Consider the following 14,999-nt stretch of genomic DNA (forward strand, 5'->3'; position numbering starts at 1 on the left):
TTCCGTTTTGAAATGACAGCATTCAGTATTTGTGGACTATTTCTGAAACTACAATAATTACACCGGAAAATTAGGTTTCCTAATTATGAAAGACTGTTCCAAGGTACGACATGGTCATGTATCTAGCAACAAAATATTCTATTCAAAAATTTGGAAGGGCTGCAGTTGATAAGATATTGCCAATACCGTACTGCATTTAATAATCTATAAGCTACATTATTAATTCGCCACACACCAATATCACTAAATGTTATCAAATTAGGACAAAGTATCATCAACAACCAGTTACATGTTAAAAGAAGACTGAAACACGAGCCAGTAGCAGCTAACACAAATTTATAGTTTCGAGACAGGGAAAATTTTTGAGAAACTCAGTTCATTTTCAAATCGCACATATTCAACTGTAAAAAGACCTTACATTTCAAGGTACAGTACGGCACATGATGACAAGGTATGGCTTAACTTTACATACATTAGTAATTAGTTTTAACACGTTCACTGCCACTGTAATTGGCCTTGCTTTGCCACGTAACCAATATTTTTCTTAATAGAATCTGAAAATATATTGCTAAAAGTAATATAACATGTATTTATTTTATAAGTACACAATCAAATTTACTCTCGTGAATCAAAGTTGTTTTGGGGCGCACTAAGGCGTCAGTGGCATATCAGGCCATATTCTGTAGCGGGTGGCCGTGGACGCGCCAATGCGTCTAGTGTATTGTTCCTGGTTAGTGTGACAGTTTAGGTTACTACAATTTCATTTTATATTCATAAATGAAACGAAACATCCTACTGACAAACGACATATTTATTGGACAAAAAATATAGTAGAAACATTCAAATACAAACACAAGATCTCGAAGAAACTTCTGAAATAAAATGTATGTCAAATCTAAGAAAAATACAATCTAGAGCTTTATCCATTACACTCTCAAACAAATAAAATAAATACAAAGTTTACGAATAGTACCGACACATAACTGTCGAAAAATAAATGAGCAACGAAAGTGCTATCTGCCTTTAGAGGTGGTGAATAACACAACAATTCAAACAATATCCTGCTTTATTTGGGCAATCTAGGCACTCGTAAATCGTGTCTGTTCGTTGTCCACGGCTGGCGCATGATCTGCACTTTTTTCGCGGTGTTTTTGATTTTCCATTTGATTCTCGTTTTACCACAACATGTTGGGGATTTCGGACTGGCCGTTCTACCTGCTTTCGTGGCAATAGTGCTCTTATAATACTGAGTCTAAATTCTTGGAGGGGCATTTTTGTGCCACAATATTTATTGTGTAGGGCATGTGCGTTTGTCAGTATCATTTCCACAACGTGGATAAAAAGTTTCTTGTACCAGCGTATGGTTTTGCGTTCCGAGAGGTAATATGATAACATCTGATCGTGCCGATCAACTCCCGCCATAAATTTATTGTAGTTTACAATGGCCAAGGGCTTAGATTTCTTCTCCTTTCTTTTGGTTTCAACCTCAACCATTTCATTTGTAAATGCATTAGAAATGTAGCAAACCTCCCTCTTATCACGCCACTTACCTATCATAACTCCTTCCGCAAATCTGGCAACGGCTTCACCTTTTCGTAGTTTTGCTTCCTGTATTTCCTTGGGTGTATCCTTCCTATTCGCCCTCAGAGTTCCCGTGCAGTGGGTCTTCTTATCCAGGAGCAGCTTTGCCAATGCGAAGCTGTTATAGTAATTGTCCATGTACACATGGTGACCAGCATTCAACTTTTCATCTAGTAAATGAAGAACAATTTTTTGCGCATGGCCTCTTCCTCCTAAATCGTCCAGCATGCCAGTGTATACCGCGAATTTTAGGACCATTCCAGTGGGAGTTGTCAAAATATATAGCTTTATGCCATATTTGTGCTTTTTGTTTTTGATGTATTGGCGGAAAAGTAATCGTCCACGCCAAAGGATCATTGATTCGTCCAGAGACAGTTCCCGTCCAGGGTAGTAAACTTGGCACATCCTTTCATTGAAAAAATTGATAACGGGACGTATTTTATACAACCTGTCGGATGGTGTTGGTTTGCCCTGTTTTGGATTTTCAGAAAAGTGTAATGCACGTAGTATTAGCAGAAAACGATTTCGTGAAATACTATCGGCAATTCCTTTCACGTTGAATAAAGCGTCCTTTTTCCAATAGTCCTGCAAATTCCTCATCTTTACATTTCCCATGTGCAGGAAAACTCCCAAGAACACTAACAATTCGCCAACAGTCACATCTTTCCAACAGTTTATTCGTGATTGTCCTTTGGTTCCCGCAGAAAGGAATAATTCAATCGCGTTTCGATTTGTTTCTTCTACAACTGTCAATAGAAATTCGTCCGTCAGCAAAAGACGAAAATAATCTAAGGGAGTGTTTTCCGTCGGTTGAATAAGCAGTCCCTCATTTTTTATAAATGGGCAATTTATCATTCCAACTGGCTCTCTTTCCCACGCAACAGTTGTATCAGCTGCGTTATCTCTTGTTACCACTCCTTCTGCCATTTCCCTGTCGCTAGGATTCACAGCCATTTCTACAGTCTCATCTAAAACAAACTCGGCTCCGTCAGACTCTTCACTGGATTCCACGCCGTCCTCCTCACTGGCCAGTTCCGTTTCCGAATCGCTTTCTTCTAATATTCGTAATAATTCCGCATCCGTTAGTTTTTGTACGTTTCTTGTGTCCTGTGTTTTACGTTTCTTAGGTTCTGAAGGGCCCGCCGTGTCACGATTGTCTTCCATTTTCAGTCCCACAACAGAGGAAAACTGTAGGGAAAACACACGAACCGCACCCGCAAAAAGTGAAAACAATACGTTCTTAGAGTGCCTGCGCAATGAACCACACCGAATGGCTGTGCCCGACTAAACTGTGGCGCTGAGAAACAGCTGAGTGTCTCGCCGCGCAGGCGCGTCGACGGCATATGCACTAGTATCGGCCGGACGCGCTGGTGCGCCGATGGCAGTGAACGTGTTAAAAACATGCTGCATTTTACTCACTAGAAAACAAGGACAGATTAAAAGGGGGTGGGAGGGGGGGGGGGGGGCAGAGGGAGTGATTGCCCTCTCTGAGATTTGAAACTAAATTAAAATCAAATGGTAATTTTTGCCATTTGCGCCAAAGCTAAGATGCGAATTTAGAGTTTTGGTAAGTGGAAGTAGTCATTTAATTCAGTATTCCCCAAGCCATCTTATTTTGTGTGCCAAAGAGAATGTACTACCTGCACCAGTGACTTGTGCTCCCTCTCCTGTTTAAATTGTGGGCGCCAAATATTAGTAGGGTGTCATGATCTGCCACAGCAGCACACTTTTCAATTATAATTTTCAAAATATAAGTATATATGATCTTATGAACTAAACTGGCAAAAATGTTACTGTCAAGAAATTAAGAACTGCAGCTTTAAAAGCATTTTATTCTAATTCCACTTTATTTGCTCATCAACTCTGTGTTAACAAAAGGTTTATGAGTTTGTTTCTGTGTGTTCACAATTATATGAAAGAAGTTACTCAGGAAAAGGTTGTGAATGCTGCACATTTCAAGAAATTTAAAACTTTTTTGTCTAAAATAAAACAGAATTTTGCAATTTTTTGATGTTTTTAAGCATCAAAACAGCTTAACATAGTAGCTTTTGAAGGCTTTTTCCTTAACTTTCAAGGAGAGTACTCCTAGGACTTCTTTCTCTTCTAGGCAACCACCCCCACCCACAAAACTTCATTAACCCATCCCAAGTTCAATTCCTAGCTGGGTCGGGGATTTTCTCTGCCCAGGGATTGGGTGTTTGTGTTGTCCTCATCATTTCATCATTATCCTTATCATTAACGACAGTGGCTAGATTGGACTGTGAAAAAAAATTGGACTAGGAAAAACTGGGACTTTGTACAGACACTGATGACAGTGCAGTTGAGTACCCGACAAACCAAACATCACCACCACCACCACCACCACCACCATCATCATCATCATCATCATCATCATCATTAATCCACCCCTGTAACAAAACTGTGTGACTGGGTTGAAGAGTTAATGGCCATGGAGCTCACAAGATCCAACACAGATAAACTAATAGATATCATAGGAAGTTCCATGAGGCTTTTTGTGGATGATGCACATGTATACGGAGAAGTTGCAATGCAAGAAAATTGTTATGAAGTGCAGGAAGACCTGCAATGGATTGACGCTTGGTGCAGGCAGTGGCAATTGACCTACAGTATGAACAAATGTAAAATATTGCAAATACATAGACAAAAAGACCCTTTATTACATGGTTACACTATTGCAGAACAACCAATGCAAGCAGTTATTTCCATAAAATATGTTTAAGTGTTCATATGGAGCAATTTGAAATGGAAAGACCACATAAAATTAATTGAGAGTAGGGAAGATTCCAGATTAAAATTAAAAGAATTCTCAGGAAATGTAATCCACCAATAAAGGGAGTAGCTTATAACTTACAAAACACTCAATCGACCAATACTTGAGTACTGCTTGCCAGTATGGGACCTGTACGATATGGCACTGATAGAAGAAATAGAGAAAATCCAAAAAAGAGCAGCACATTTCATTACATGTTCATTCAGAAAGCACAAAAGTGTCATGGAGATGCTCGAGAGATCTGATCCCACATGGAGGCATACCAGCAATTGTTCTCCCCTTCAACTACCCACAAACGGAGCAAGAAAGGGAGGGAGTGATAGTGGTACAAAACATAACCTCACCACACACCGCAAAATGGGTTATGGACTGTAGACATAGAAACGCTATGACTGAAGGTTAACCATATCCTCCAAAAGCTTTAGTATATTAATTACACAGCACTTAAATATATAGAAATCCTAATATTCCCAAATACTGCACAAAACACATTCTCATGTCTCACAACAAAAACAGTAGCAAATGTTGGAAATTTATTGTGCTGGTTTCTAGTGTGCATTCCTTCATGTGGTTCCATGATTAAAATCAGTCACTAGAATGAAACATGATCAGAAAATATCATTTGTTCCTAGGTACACATCCTCCTGGTATGACACTCTCCCTTATTTATTCGAAGTTCACGTTTATTATATATGTGCATTATATAAATGTCACAAATAATCAATAATTTTGTGCAATTAACCTCCTAAGTATCCCAACTCATGTATGTGTGTGTGGCTCAAGACACAGTATCAGCAGAGACAATTGTTCATAGAGGTGGATCATTAGACCAGTAATCGTAGATTTTAGTTTCCATTCACTTGACTTGGGAAGATATACAGCATGCAACACAAACAACTGAGCTTCGATGTTAAAATATTCTGATAAATGCATCTATGAAATTAATTGCCAGTACATTCTTAGGATATGTGCATCAAGGGACCGATGGCCTTTGTAGTCTGGCCCTTCAACCCCCTCAAACCAATGAACCTATGTATATAAAAAATGAGTCAGAAAGTGCAAAGCTACAAAAAAAACCCGTACCTGAATTAGACTCAATGATGTTTCCTTCAAATCATGATACTGATGGATTAAAATGTGAATTAGAGGACTGAGATCATTAGAAGTACCAGTACACGTAAGTTCACTAGTGTTAGTTTTCTTCTTTTATGTACTTTTTTCCATTAGAGCTCTGTCTCAGTAAATCATCTGATTTTTGCCATGTCATTGACCATTTTCTCATTCCCTTTTCTGTTACAGTAGGTGAAAGCCTGAAGAGTTCACATTTATTTTTTTCTGCCCAGACAAAATAGCTGAAGTTTTCATCTGTATTGTCACTTTTGCTTGGTAATAGTTGTTCAGTAGAGCAGGTGATTCCATTCAATATAAAGAACCCAGTCACCCAACAATATAAGGATAACAGAATTTTTATCTGTGTTCCAGTTCTATTTCAAACATTGTTAGTAACATTATCAGGGTCTATTCTTAATATGATCAAGCATATGTACTTATTATGAAAAACGTAGTGGAATTCTAATGATGTTGCAAAGTTGAATTTCTCATATTTATGCATTTACATTATTATCCACAAGGAATTAGCTAAGACTTATTATCCACCATTACTAGTTAGAACGTTTATCACTTTATCAACATGTGGCAACACTGGGCTCTTTCATTATTTAAATGGCTGGTCTGTAGCAGTTTGACAGAATAGCATTACCTCAGAAAATTTCTTGTAAACTCTGAAAAATCTGCACTGAGTAGATAAAAAAAAATTCTAATAAAAAGATAAAATATCAGACACAGTTTACAGTGCAAAATATTGTTCAGTGCCCCATATATTCTCGTAAAAGTGTCACAGAAAGAAGCTCAGATTAATTACAGTTTGGACATGCACCTTACATATATTTTACAAAATATACAACCAAGTGCGGCTTTCCAAATTAATATTCTAATTCTGTGCCAATGGTGAAAAAATGTTATTTTTAAATACAAAAGAACAGCATTTCACTCAAATGAGGCACTCAGCCAATGTAGATTCTGCCTGATTATGGAACGAAATGCCAGAACTGTACACTTTGCTAAACTATTATACAGTTGTAAATCAGCTGGCATGGAGTGACCTACCTGTTGTTGAAGGGTATCCTACAAATTTATGATAATGTTCCATTTCATATAAAACATAACTGAAGAAGCATATTTTTCATTAATCATTTAATACAGTATTTACTGGATTATTGCACCCTGTTACTCCAATCTTTCTGCAAACACCAACTCAAATATTTCAATGAACATGTGTAATTAAGGCTGTGAGTAAGTCACTGACAGTATTTATTTTACGTACATAAATGTGTTAACCAGAAGACAAACTAAGGAATCAGTTATAAACTTTTAAAGTAGATCCAGTAAAACTTCATAAACTGTTTGCTGTAACTTACATTTCCAGTGATCCGTTTCATTGAAAATTTTGAATTATCTGCCATCTACTGGCACATTCACGCATCAGCTACAGTACAATGTAAATCAGTATCAATATGACAAAGTAAGCAGCTGTACTAATTGAGGATGTTGCTAGCTTCATCATTGAACACCACAGACAAACTGAAATATGTACATGCATAGAAACAAATGTATATAAGAGCATTATTCTTAAACTAATAAAGGTTCATCATGATCATGCATATGTGCTACAGTAATCAGTAAGTATCTGCATTATTTCTCCAAGAATTTACTGATACAACTTTTGTCACTTCAGGGGAAGCTAAATGGCATAAGGGAACCAAAAACAGTGCAGATTTCCGAAGAGAAACCAGTCGCTCAGCCACCAGATGCAAGAGACCAAGCTGATCAAGAATTCCACAATGGTAATGCCTCTTATATACATGGAAAATGAACAAATAAATCACATTTAAAATGTAATTAGGATACCATCATGTAAAAGAGAGCTAACATGATGAATATTTCAGTCAAACTGTACTTGAATAAATTACTGTCAGTGGAGAAGAACTTTTTTTCTGGATAATATGTGTTGAGTTGTTTTCCAGTAACAGTATCATTTCCATAAATCACTCATTGGAATACTTTGAAATTATAATGGACACTTTATTGCTTGTAAATTTAGGCACCGGCTACCAGCAAACTTTCTTTGTGTAAGGTTATAGGATATCCAGATGAGACAGCGTGCTATCATCAAACTTAAGTGGAGGAAGTTCTGGTAACATGAAATAAATAATGCAATTTTGTATGACTAGTTAATTTGTGTGGTGAAAACAATCCTGTTCACAACTCTATTGCCTATTTAGGCAATCAATGTTACTATTAAAACCTTTTCAAGTTGCCAGCTGCATAGTGTGGCAGGTACTAACTGGCATGGCTAGAAGTTCAAGATATTATGAATTCATTCTGCCATGAAACCATGCATCTATAAATCAATGTAAATTATTATAAACATGGTGTAGTGAACTAATGCTAATTCATGAAAGTGTTATTTGCTTATTCTTTTTCTAACCACATTCTACCTGTATTTTATTGCAGCTGTTGCTGACGATATTTTTGCTACTTTCCAGGACCAAATCAGGTTCTTCCAGCAGATTCATATACAACAACAAGGCCAGACTGTAGGGTAAAACTGAGATACAAAGCAACTGGAATAGCTGCAAGAGAACCTATATCAGTACCTGGTTTACTGCACAGGGCTGTGGAGCTGTTTCCAGAACTCACAGCAATGGCCACAAGAAATGATGATGGAACATGGAATACTATTACATATGAGTATGTATATATGGTTAACGTTCATGCTTATCATCCATAAAAGGTGTCAACACTATCAAAATGTAGCAAATATACCTTTAACCTACTAATTTATCAGTTAATAGAAAAAGTAAAGGCAGGTAATCACCTTATAGTGGCTACTTTGAGCTACATATTTACTTCTACATCCATTTTCTGGAAAACTTTGTGAAGTGTATGGCAGAAGGTACTTTTCATAGTACAATGTTGTAGGGTTTCTTTGCAGTCTATTAGTGTATGGAGTTAGGGAAGAATGATTGCTTAAAAACCTCTATGTATGCTGCAAGTAGTCTAACCTTATCTTTGTGGATACTGAGAATGATACATAGGAGATTGCAGTATGTCTAGATTCCTCGCTTAATTATGATTCTTCGACTTTGTCAAGTATACTTTTGCAGGACAGTTAGCATCTATCTCCAAACATCAACCTATACTGATTTTGATGCTCCCATCGGTCAGAAAGACCTGTGCCTATTCATGCTGTCCTTCTATGTACATGTCCAATATCCATCGTTAGTCATATATGATACGGGTCCCACACACGTCAGCAATATTCCTGGACAGATCGTGCATGAATTTTGTAAACAATCTCCATTGAAGACTGAAGCACTTTTTCTGTATCCTATCAATGAACCTGATCTGTCACCTGATCTACCTATTGCTGAGCATTTTTTATCATTCTGTTTCATACCCCCATGAACAGATGCTCCCAAGCATTTGTCATGTTAGCTGATTCCAGTTGTGACTTGGTGGTCATAAGATAGTATGTTTCTATACTACATGAAGTGCACAATTTTACATTTTTGCCAATCTTTGAACCATTTTGAAATCTTATCGAGATCTGATTAAATATTTCTGTTGTTTTTTTGTATAGTATTTCATTATATATATATCCACATAATTTGCAAAAAGTCTAACATTGGATAAATTTTGTGGATCATTTTTCGTCATTGCTATCAATTAACGTGACCTGTGGTACCTTCCAACTACTGATCACATTCCTGACCTCTAGTGCTCTAGAGGGAGACTAACTCAGCTGTATATTCTGAACAAAATTTAACAGGAATTCTGTTGGACCCTGGAGTTTTGATCCATTCCAGCTTTTTCAAAACTGTTTCTGAGTGCCACTAATATCTATACATGAGAGCCAAAGCATTATGACCATCTGTTTAATAGCACATTTGAAATGCAATAGCATATTGATTCTGTGTAATGTGTATTTGACAAGCCGTTCATAATATTCCAAACGTATGTAGCATCTATGCACAAGTCCTGTAATATCAGTAAATGAAGGTCCAATGATTTGTGGGGGCAGAGCTGATGCGTGATAGTATCCAAGATGTCTCCCATTGGGTTTTGATCAAGCAAATATGGTGGCCAAGACATCAATGTGATTCCGTCCTTGTGACACTGATAAGTTACCCTGCTGGAAGATTCCATCAGTGTAAAGGAAGACATCAAGCATGAAGGAATGCATGTAGTCCACAATAAAGTCCATGTAGACCACAACTGTCGAAGTCCCATGGACACTCACATGAATATCCCACTTGTAGCATAGTACTGCCCCTACTGGCCAGTGTCAGTGGTATCGTATATGTTCCAAGCAGCTGCTTGTGTGGATGATGGTGTATCTGAACATGACTGTTGACCTGATGTACCATGAAATGTTATTTATCTGAGCAGATGATGCATTTCCATTAATCCACAATTCAATCTTAATGATTCTATCCCCACTGCAGTTATAACTGATATTTTCACTAGGGCAAATGTTGCAGGGCCCCATGTTCAACAACGTGTACTGAACTGTTTGTTCTGAAGCACAAGCGCCTCCACCAACACTATGTTCTGACATCAGGTTTGCCACAGATCAATGCCTATCCTGATTCATAGACTAGGGAAGCCTAAGAAAATGTATGGATGTCCAACACCTTGTCACCTACCTTCCATTTTTGCTCATGACAGTAGCAAACAAATAGCCATCAAATGTCACCATTTCTGAAATGCTCATTCCCACATACAGGGCCTTAACAACCTGCCCTATGTCAAAGTTGCTTAAGTCAGTAAACTACCTTGTTTGTTGCCCATATCATTGTTAGAATAATTCTGCATTCATCTTTGCTTATGTACCTTCTTATGCAAAACAATGAGGTGGCATTCAATCTCATGGTGGGTAGTGGTCATAATACTTTGTCTCATCAGTGGTTAATACATACCTTCAGTGGTGCGGGAGTTAAACAGGGACAGTACAGTTGGTTCTTGTTTGTAAGGGAACATTGATATGTGGAGTTCAGTATTTCTGCTTCGCTCACACAAATTTCAGTTCCTGTTTCATCCAAGAGTGTCTGATCAGTCATCACATACTTTCTTGCTACTGACAGCCTTTACATAATACCAGAATTTAATTGCTTTTCAGGAGAGGCCTTCTGATGAGATTCTGCTGTGGTAGTCATTGAAGACTTCACACATTTAAATTTTGACCACCAAACACTTACAGTTAGCATCTTTCTGCCTATAGCCCTAAGTTCTATTTTGCATGTATTGTGCAGTTTCTTTACAGAAATTGTATAACATAGAGGTTTTCTCCCATCATAAACTGTTTCACACAGTGTGTGTGTATGTGTGTTGTGGTGTGTGTGTGTGTGTGTGTGTGTGTGTGTGTGTGTGTGTTAGCGAGATGGAGATCTGGAGATGTTAACCTTCCTACTTCTTTTAGGTGGCCTCTTTGGTTTGGTAATCAATAGTGCTACAAATGTCTAATGGTTACTGATGTACAAATTCTCACAAAGCTCACGTCTATTTGTTACCATTAAATTTAACACATCTCTATCATGAGCTGAATTCTGCACTCTATTAGTAATCAAAGGAAACATTTAATATTGTTTTACATGATGGCTTGTCATGCACTCCACTTACACAGCTACCCATGAGAGGACCAGTGGGGGGAGGGGAGTGGGGGAGAGACAGCACTAACCCACAAGAGCTTATTTTGAGTTACTGCACATTATAAATTTCACTTAATTCAAACAGAAGAGTAGATAGTCCATTCTATTGATACACAGGAAACTACTCATTACCAGTATGTGGTACATTCAAAGGAAGATTAGTGTTTAACATTCCCTGTACATTGAAGTCATAGAAGGATCCAATTATTAGACAGAGCACAAACTCAAATTAAGGAGGGATGGGGAAGGAAATCAACCATGCCCTTTCATAGGAACCATCTCAGAATTTGCCGTAAGCAAGTTAGGAAAATTATAGAAAACTTAATTTTGAACAGCTGAATGGGGATTGGAATGATCATCCTCCTGAATGCGAGTCCAGCATGCTAACCACTGCATCACCTGATTCAGTGGATGCATTAGAAAACACAACACATTACATCATCAGACTAATCTTTACTAAACTGAGAGTTAGGACGGTCTTACACCAATCATTTTAATTTTTCCAAATGTTTATTGGCTGATTCAGGTCTCCTCCAACGATGAAAGTGTGACTGGGAAACATATGTACTAGTTAGCCAAGGTTTTTTCTAAAGTTTTTTTTGTTAATTCTAGGGGTGTATCCTGTGGTCAATAGAAGGATCCAATTATTAGTTTATACTCACCCTTGATAATGATTCTTGCACAAAAGAAGTCTCACATGCAGCTTCAGTACTTGTCTTGGGGTTGGAGAACTGAGTTTCTTGTTTTACTGAATGCACCAACTCAAATTTCTCTTTAACTTTTTGTAACCGGCACAATGCAAGCAACTCTTTTTTTTTAAAGTGTGCTTTGAATACTTGTAGTTTGTTGTAAATACTTTTAGTAATTTAATAATTTCACCTGTGGGAGGGAGATTACTTTGGACCTTGTACTAGTACCCTGGGGTCTCCAACTATCATTATCTACATGTACATCTATACAACACAAACCACTGTGAAGAGCATGGCAGCAGGTACATTCCAATTTCCAATTATTTGTGCTTTCTCCCATTTCTTCAGGTAAGGATCATGGGAAGAATGATGGCTTAAATGCATCTGTGGTAGCTGTAATTAGTCTAATCTTATCTTTGTGATCACTATGGGAGTGATAGGTACAGGATTGTAATATATTCCTAGATTCATACCAGAAACTTTCTATATGTATTTTCATGGAATAGTTTGCACCTGTTTTCAAGTGTCTGCCAGTTCTGTTCTTTCAGCATCTTTGTGACACTCCCATGGTTCGAATAAACCTGTGACCATTTGTGCTCCCCTTCTTTGTTTCTGTTCAATATCCCTAGTTAGCCCTTTTTGGTATGGGTCCCACTTACTTCAACAATATTCTATGGTGGGCTTCATGAGTGTTTTGTATGCTGTCTCCTTTGCAGACTGATTGCATTTCCCAAGTACTCTACCAATGAATCCCAATCTGCCACCTGCTTTATCTATCACTGAGACTATGTCACCATTCCATTTTATATCCCTACAAATTGTTACACTCATGTGTTTTTAGGAGTTGATCAGTTTCAAGTGTGACTCACTAATATTATAGTCATTGGTTACTACCTTTTTTTCATTTTGTGAAGTGCACAATTTTACATCTCCCAAAATTTAAAGCAAGTTGCCACTCTTTGCATCACTTTGAAATCTTATTAAGATCTGGCTGCGTAATTACATAGCTTCCTTTGCTGTAGATAACTGCATCATCGGAAAGAATCTGAGGTTACTACTAATATTGTCTGCATGGTCATTAATATAGAAGATGAACGACAGGGCCCCAAGACACTTCCTTGGGGTACACCCAAGCTTAATTCTATATCTGATAACTCTCGATTCAAGATAACTTGTTGCACCCTTCCCACCAAAAGATCCTCAGTCCAGTCACAAATTTCACTTGAAACCCCATATGATCATACTTCTGATAATAATCTGGACTCATTTAATCTGGGATCACTTAATCTACAAAAAACCTTGCTTGCACCCGACACACATCAGCTACATGGATAACAGCCTTAAATGTAGGATACAATCCAGACCCATTTTGAGAGAGCCTACAGTTATCAGTACTATTGTGCAAATCTAATAAGTCACAGCCTGGCTTGGCATTGAATCTTCTAAATCTCTGGTTGAAGCCTGACACATGACTTAGAATGTGGGGCCATTATCAGCCATGGGGCAATGCTGCATATTGTAATTGTCACTGAAATTCCATGAACAAGGCTAGTCTTCTGAACCTTCTCTGCCAGTCACTGTAATGATCCAAGTATTGCCTCTGAGCCCAGAAGATGGGCATAGTTTGTTCTAGTTGTACTAAAATCTGCAGTTGGTTTCATTCTGACCAAACAGTGGCTACCAGAATGCCTCTTCAACATCTCCCGGGAAGCATATATAAAACGGCACAAAGTGATCCTTCTTATCCCTCACTGCCATTACCCTAAGTACTATTATTTGTCACACATTTGAAAGTAACTGCTGATGTCTACCAGACATCAACTCCTCTACATATTCCTGACGTGCTGTTGACTGGAACAGTGACCAATAGAATCAGAAAATAGTATTTGCTTTAGTATGTAGTTGCATTTTATTTCTTCTAATACATATTCAGTTCAGTTCCAAGATGATCCTAAGTGTGCAGTCATTAGGTTCACTTACCCAAGTAGGTTTCTCAGATACCTTACAGCCACTATTACAAATTACCTGAATATCAAGCTCCAAAAATGGTTTATTCATGCATTTACTCATCTTTAAGCACTTAAGTGCACATTGATGTCAGCTTCTATAATTTAAAACGGCTCACAGATTGGGATTGACATATTAGAAAAACATGGATACATACTGCATAATACGACACACTATTAACTCAATATAATAGAAGGAAACATTCCACATGGGAAAAATTATATATAAAATCAAAGATGAGGTGACTTACCGAAAAAAGCGCTGGCAGGTCGATAGACACACAAACAAACACAAACATACACACAAAATTCAAGCTTTCGCAACAAACTGTTGCCTCATCAGGAAAGAGGGAAGGAGAGGGGAAGACGAAAGGAAGTGGGTTTTAAGGGAGAGGGTAAGGAGTCATTCCAATCCCGGGAGCGGAAAGACTTACCTTAGGGGGAAAAAGGACAGGTATACACTCGCACACACGCACATATCCATCCACACATACAGACACAAGCAGACATATTTAAATTGGTCTTTAAATATGTCTGCTTGTGTCTGTATGTGTGGATGGATATGTGCGTGTGTGCGAGTGTATACCTGTCCTTTTTTCCCCCTAAGGTAAGTCTTTCCGCTCCCGGGATTGGAATGACTCCTTACCCTCTCCCTTAAAACCCACTTCCTTTCGTCTTCCCCTCTCCTTCCCTCTTTCCTGATGAGGCAACAGTTTGTTGCGAAAGCTTGAATTTTGTGTGTACGTTTGTGTTTGTTTGTGTGTCTATCGACCTGCCAGCGCTTTCGTTCGGTAAGTCACCTCATCTTTGATTTTATACACTATTAACTCAGATATACTTATCAGATAAAAAAGGATATACAACAATAAACACATAACGGTTTTATAATTATAAAGAATCTGATGAATATGGAAATGCACAATGTTAGTAAGAAACACAGTGCAGGGAGAAATGCTAATTGTTTAGAATGTTTATTATCAACCATGCAGTAGGACTGTATTTTGATACAATTGGCCTTAATACAATTAATAAATCAGCCTTATGAGTAAATAAAAGAATATATTAGGAAGAGCACAATGTCAGTTGCTACTACACTTAATAACACCAATATATGCACTGAAAAGCCAAAGAAACTGGTACACCTACCTAATACCACGTAGGG

The 14,999-nt window shown here is 37.8% G+C and overlaps 1 protein-coding gene across 1 annotated transcript in view; it reads left to right on the forward strand.

The window, feature by feature from the left end:
- Positions 1-14,999, forward strand: part of LOC124615289 (very long-chain-fatty-acid--CoA ligase bubblegum) — a 192,541-nt gene that overhangs the window by 114,354 nt on the left and 63,188 nt on the right. The window contains exons 3-4 of the mRNA XM_047143066.1: positions 7,167-7,275; positions 7,978-8,182. Coding sequence (XP_046999022.1) covers positions 7,167-7,275; positions 7,978-8,182 — 314 coding nt within the window. The remainder of the gene's footprint in view (positions 1-7,166; positions 7,276-7,977; positions 8,183-14,999) is intronic.

This window comes from Schistocerca americana, chromosome 5 (assembly GCF_021461395.2).
Source record: "Schistocerca americana isolate TAMUIC-IGC-003095 chromosome 5, iqSchAmer2.1, whole genome shotgun sequence".
NCBI classification, from domain to species: Eukaryota; Metazoa; Arthropoda; class Insecta; order Orthoptera; family Acrididae; genus Schistocerca; species Schistocerca americana.